Raw genomic sequence first — 6501 nt, forward strand, 5'->3', positions numbered from 1 at the left:
TTTTTTTTTTTTGTTAATTCTAGCGCGTAGACAATTGTATCTCCCAACATATCGGCTACGTGTCCAATTGTACAAAACCATAAAACCATTTGAATGCACCAACTGCATTTACGACAAGCGTCGGTGTTTGACACCAACTTGCCGAGTGGTGGGAGGGTGTTGGTCGTCCTAGGTCCCCAGCTTTATTTCTGAGTTCTGACACACCTTTGTTTTGTCGAAATACTACTTTCATGATTCTTAAGTGCCTTCTGCTGCAGTACATTTGATCTGTGTGCAGTTTGATAACTGAAGTATTCTCTTTGTGATGAGAATTACTAATAGAGTCTTGATTTTGTTTCAATTTTTTGACAGACATGAGAAAACCAAAGCTTGCAGCTGTAATTGCAAAACAACTTTGCAAATTCCACCAGGTGGAAATTCCAGGTTCTAAAGAACCTCAACTATGGAATGACATCTTCAAGTTCTTTGAAAAAGGTTTTCTTTAAATAATGACTGATCTCTCCTGTGAAATATTGATTGTTAAGATTTGCATTATAGTTTTCTTTGCTGTATAACCTATCCATACTATGTCAAAATCTAGGTCAGATTAATTGCCACCTGTCCACGAGTCATTTCACTACACTTTTCTCACATTTGCACCATTAATTGTTTGAGTGCAGCATCAAGCCTCAAGTTTGATGATAGCGAGAAGCAGGAAAAATACGAGACAATTTCCTTTACTGAAATTCATCACGAGGTCACTGAGCTCAAGGTTGTCTTTTCTCATTTTTCATTTGCAATGTCTGTTGTTTCGAGCTGAGGCTGTTATAACCCAACAGTTTATCTTTCTTAACTTATTTGGGAATTTTTTATATTTGATGCTAACATCACAATGTTGTATCAGATATTCCTTATATTTTATTTCTGAATGATGGCTTATGCCAGACAATTTATGGAATATGTTTTCATCATTATTTTTAATTAATCCCATTTTTAATTTTTCTTTCCTTTCTTAAATTATCTCTGTCAAAAATTTTCAGTGAAGTTTTATTTGGATTATACCTCTGCAGCTTTTCAGCTTTTTCAATTCAATGACTAGAATAAAATGCGTTGAAGAATCTAGGAATTTCATATATTCCTCCTCGTATAAATGTTACTTTTTTTTTTTTTTTCTTTAATTCTATTTGTTAAGAATCCTTTTTAATGTGGCACAGGAATTGACAGACCCCATTAATGCCCCTGTTGTATTTTCTCACAACGATTTACTTGCTGGGAACTTAATGCTTAATGATGATGAAGGTAACTTTTCCATAAGTTTACATTAAATTTGCATTTATAATCCAGTTATCTGTCTCTCTCTGGTTATTTTTGTTGGAAACAAGTTTGCTTGCACTTGCGTGCACATTTAAATTTTGGTCCTTGTACATTAGAGTTCTAGTCCAGTATTGGAACGACCGTTCACCTTAGTTCGACGTTTCCGGTAACTCGGATATGCAAGGGATGGGTGTGGCAATAGTAAAGCATATTGCTTGAACTTTTTAAATGAACTGATCCGGAGGAAAGGTATCCTTAAATGAAACTAAATACAGTTTCTGTGGACAAAGTAGGGGAGGATCCTGATATTATGCTTATCCAGGGATTTAAATTGTATTACACGGACCCTTGTACTATAACAAGTACACCCCAGTTGGAGACTCTCTGACAGGGGTATGGGATATGGATCCTTGATGTTGGTCATAAAACAGTGGACAGGTAAGGTTTTGGATGGGTTAAACATTTTGATACTTATCAATGTCTGATACCCAGGCTCGAGTTGATGTACATAGGGCATGACAAATATTATCAAAAGTTTCTTCCTATCAGTTGATATGACTTATAATGAAATCTTATTTGTCTTGCTAAATATGCAGAGAAACTTTACTTCATCGACTTTGAGTATGGGTCTTACAGTTACAGAGGTTTTGACATTGGGAATCACTTCAACGAATATGCTGGCTATGATTGTGACTATAGCTTGTATGTTGTCTTTCTTCGTCATGTTTTATTTTTGTTCTTTTTCCTTTCGCAGTAACAATATATAGAGATTATGAATCCATTTTTGGGCCTTATGCTGTTGCAGGTACCCAAATAAGGATGAACAGTACCACTTCTTCAGGAACTATTTAAATCATGATCAACCGCATGAGGTAAGTGGGAGTAGTAAATTTTCTTGCTGGCTATTTTAAACTGTTGTTTTTTTAATGCCTTTATTTCTATTTGGTCCTAATCTGTGCAAGCTTGATTCCTATCTACTTAGGGATTGTTTGACAAAGCTTTTGATAAAATTTTTAGCGGATTTTGATAAAAAGTCGATGAAATGTGATTGAAAATTTGATAAAAGTTGTGGGTCTCATGAAATATGAGGTTATAATTAGTTGGTGACTTTGACCTCAACTTTTTAAACTCTAGCAAACAAGCACTTAGTTTCTTAACGGACACATCTAGTCAACTAGACAAAAACCTTGTGTGCAACAAAAATTCAGTTAATCCATCAAATTCATAATGGCTACTTATTGTACCACATCACATATTCCTTCTTGATGTTTCTTCTAGGTTAAGTGCTCAACGCCACTTCAAGTCAAGTAGGTTTTACTGAAGTTAGATTACATTAGTTTTTGCTGACTTTTGAAGTTCTACGTAAGCAGATTTTATTTGTCTTTCAATCCTCCTGCTTTCATCCTTTCTTCATTTTCCCCTCTGGATATTTCATCTCATGTTGATTTCTAGCTTGAAAAGTTTGAGTTAAGATCTACTGTCCATTTGTGTTGTCCAATTTGTTGTCTATCAAATTACAAATTGACACATNTCTAGCTTGAAAAGTTTGAGTTAAGATCTACTGTCCATTTGTGTTGTCCAATTTGTTGTCTATCAAATTACAAATTGACACATTATGGAAATCAAAATTGGTGACAACTTTAATTTTCTAAAATGTGTCAATTTGCAATTGGGTGGACAACAAATTGGACGGTAAAAATGGAGAACAGATCTCAACTTGAAAAATTGATATTATGCTTGTGATTTCATCGTTACCATAGGCTTATTCTTTAGTTAATTGTCATAATTAAAATTTGTTGAGCAGAACCATCTTTACCTATTGTGGGATTTGGTGTTTGTCTTATCTGTATCGATCAAAAGCAAAATACAAGGATATGCTTTTCTCTTCCCTCATAATCCGCAGTAGATCTTTGGGTTCGTATGGCTAATATAAAAGCTTGGTGCATGTTATGGGGCTGAACTTACTGCTTTACTCTCATGCTTGCCACTAATAGTAACCAAACTTTTTATTCTCTTTCGTGGAGAGAAAAGTGGCTTTGCCTATCAAATATTTTGACAAGGCATTATGCTAAAACTAGTTTTCTTAACAGGTACCTGACGAAGATCTTGAAGCTTTGTACGTGGAAACAAATGCATATATGTTGGCTTCACACTTATACTGGGCATTATGGGCTTTAATCCAGGTAATGATTCTTTTCTCTATCATCACCAAGGTTCAAACTGTAAGCATGTCCTTGAAACTTTAGTTTGATTGATGACAGGCAAAAATGTCTCCAATTAATTTTGATTATTTTGGCTACTTCTTCCTGCGATTCAATGAATACAAGAAGCAGAAAGGCAAGTGTTTCTCGTTGGCGCAATCTTACCTCTCGAAATATGAGACTAAATAAAAACAAATCGCTGCCATCTGTTTGAAATTAATGTAGAATCCCCAGTTTCCCATTTTTTGGCGTTGTGTTGCTCATATGTTCGTCAATAATTATTTTCATTTGTTGTACCACATTCATACCACACTACAAAGAATTGCGTCGTTTTCGCCTCTAGAATATGAACTAATTGGCATTGTGAAAGGCTGGAAGTTGATTTCATGCCGTTATGGTGGGATTTCCATTTTTGGATCTGCCATTGCATTTAGCAATGAATAGAACAAAGTAGCTGGAAACATTCTTATAGCTGACCCCAGATTTATTGGGAACAATAATTATTATTGTTGTTTTTTGTTGAGATTCAAAAACAACCTTTGGATCTATTTGGCTAATTTTATGAAAGTGTTTCTTTTTAGTTAGAAGATGTTTTATTTAAAAGCACTTTTGGAATAGGAAGTATTTTTACAAATTAGTTTTCAAATAAAAATTAAGATAGTTTCCTTCAGAAGTTCTTCTACAGAATACAAAGTAAAGGCAAAAGTCATATTAAACGACCCTTAGTAATGAACAAAATAGAATAGTAGAATAAGATTCTTGTAGTTGATATTTATCCCTTGTTTGACCCATATTTTTTTCAAAAAACACATTCTTAAACAGTTATTTGGCATCATTTTAGGTGCACATTTTACACGAAAATTCAAAATTTTCCTTAATTTTTAACCACATATTTTTCATTAATATACTGTTCAAAAATGCATTTTTATGAAAATAATGTGGCTCAAACAAGGGTAAAAGTTTGGATAATATTAATCATTATTATGTGGCAGTTGGGTGATTTCCATGTTATCCAATGATTCAACTACCACAACGATGAATTGCATTACTCTTAATGTTTAGATGGGTCCCCTAAACAAGATTCATAAAGGAGAGCAAAAGATGTTCAGATATGTTCTCTTTGTAGAGCGAATCATACTAGCAATAATAGAAGTCCGATAACCCCACCTGAAAGAATACTATTAAATTTTCAGGGTAAACTAATAGGACAATCATACTTGCGGGTAACCTATAATTTTCTTTCAGAGAAAAACATTCTTGTCCCACCACTTCTTTACATTTATTGTGAATTTAAGAGATGGCTTGGAAATTATGGACCGTTTGGTAGTCATTTTTTTCAAAATGTATTTTTCTCTCTTCTTTTCAACCACACATTCTTTATTAAAATAATATTACACGTAAATTAAAATTCTTTCTTTATTTTTCAACCACACGTTTCACATCAATTTATTATTCTAAATACATTTTCACATAAAAATGACTGTCAAACACCCCCTATATGCTTCATGTGGGTCCCAACACCATATAGTCTCCATCATATCTACTATTTGAATCAAACGCATTGAAACCTTGACATGGGACGTTTGAGATTTATTTTCCAAATTGTCTTGAGTAGCCTATATAACAACAATAAAGATGAGGTTTTAACTATATTCATTTGATATTTGGATAGACCAATAAGAACAATGGTGCAATCCTAAAGTAAAGGGAATTTAGAATTCTAACTAGCTCTTGATAATTATATCGTTGTGTCTAAGCTGTGAGTGTTCGTAATTTTCGTTCTAAAATTTAAAACCGCTCGTATAATTGCAATTCGTGTAGAGGGTTAACTAAAGTTTTACTTTAGGATATGTGTTTGAAAAGGGTTAGATAGCACTCCCAAGCATTAAAACCGTGTTATATTGTTTAGTATATTCTATATTAGAGTGAACCTAAAGTGTGGTTTTTTCTTCCTTTCCATCCCTAATTGTTTCTTCTTCTTCTTCTTTTAGCTCCATGGAATAGAAATGTAGAGGATAGTGGCCACTATAGATATTGGAGGAGGGTATGTTATAAATGCTAAAGGCAATGGGCCAATCTTACGGGAACATGTTTTCGTGATCCACAATTGACGACAAATTCTTAAATTGATGTTAGAAAAAATCTGACTACACTCTTCAATAATGCTATAATTAATTATCACCTATTTCTACTCGTGAAACATCTAACTATAATCTTATAGATGTTAATTATTCGCGTCAGATCGACGTGAAATTCAAACAAAATTCTTGAAGCATTTTCAAAATCCATGCACCCATCTAGACCGACTTGATTCAACAGGACAACTACGTGTAATTGATTAAATCTCTAACTGAACGTTTGATAACGCGAAATATGATATCGATATTGTACTCAGTACTTCTTTTCTTACCTTATCTTTAGTTCTAAATCATGTCGGCTAGTTTAACTTTTTCTTTACTAGTTTTATTTTCTTTCGATGTTATCGAATGATTTTTCGTCCTAAATATAAAAAAACTAAGGTACCTAAAATATTAAAGCAAACTCACTCTTATGAAGGAAATCTAAAATTATGTGTAGATATCACTATCTACAAGCTACTAATTAATTACGTGTTAATTATTGAAAATAAGTCGACAAAGTCAAGGGCCACTAAAGGGACAGAAAGAAAGAAAGAAAGAAAATCCAAAAATGAAAAAAATGCAAAAACAAATGTATAGTTCATTGGGGTCTATGTGTACCCTACAAAACTGAGGGTGGTTAGAGGGTAAGGTGTCCATGCATGTTAGTGGCTGTCTTGGGACAAATCCATTGGAGACAAATATGCCAATATTCATTTCTCCATTGGTTGAATAAACAAAAAAAATATATCAAATCTCTTATATTCTAGACAATCCCACCATTATTTTATACACAATTACAAGTAATACCACATGGTTTGCTTCTCTTAATCATGTTTAATCATTTTTCTAATCAACTTATAATTAATTATTTTGGTGCAAATTTATAC

The 6501-nt window shown here is 33.2% G+C and overlaps 1 protein-coding gene across 1 annotated transcript; it reads left to right on the forward strand.

Annotated features, from left to right (window-relative positions):
• Positions 1-326: 326 nt before the first annotated feature.
• LOC111399341 (probable ethanolamine kinase) lies at positions 327-4040 on the forward strand. The gene is made up of 7 exons (XM_023026597.1): positions 327-474; positions 660-751; positions 1194-1278; positions 1890-1995; positions 2099-2165; positions 3384-3476; positions 3555-4040. The coding sequence occupies exons 1-7, from the start codon at positions 354-356 to the stop codon at positions 3681-3683; spliced, it is 693 nt and encodes a 230-aa protein (XP_022882365.1). The 5' UTR covers positions 327-353; the 3' UTR covers positions 3684-4040.
• The last annotated feature ends 2461 nt before the right edge of the window (positions 4041-6501 follow it).

This window comes from Olea europaea, chromosome 9, assembly GCF_002742605.1.
Source record: "Olea europaea var. sylvestris chromosome 9, O_europaea_v1, whole genome shotgun sequence".
Taxonomy (NCBI): domain Eukaryota; kingdom Viridiplantae; phylum Streptophyta; class Magnoliopsida; order Lamiales; family Oleaceae; genus Olea; species Olea europaea.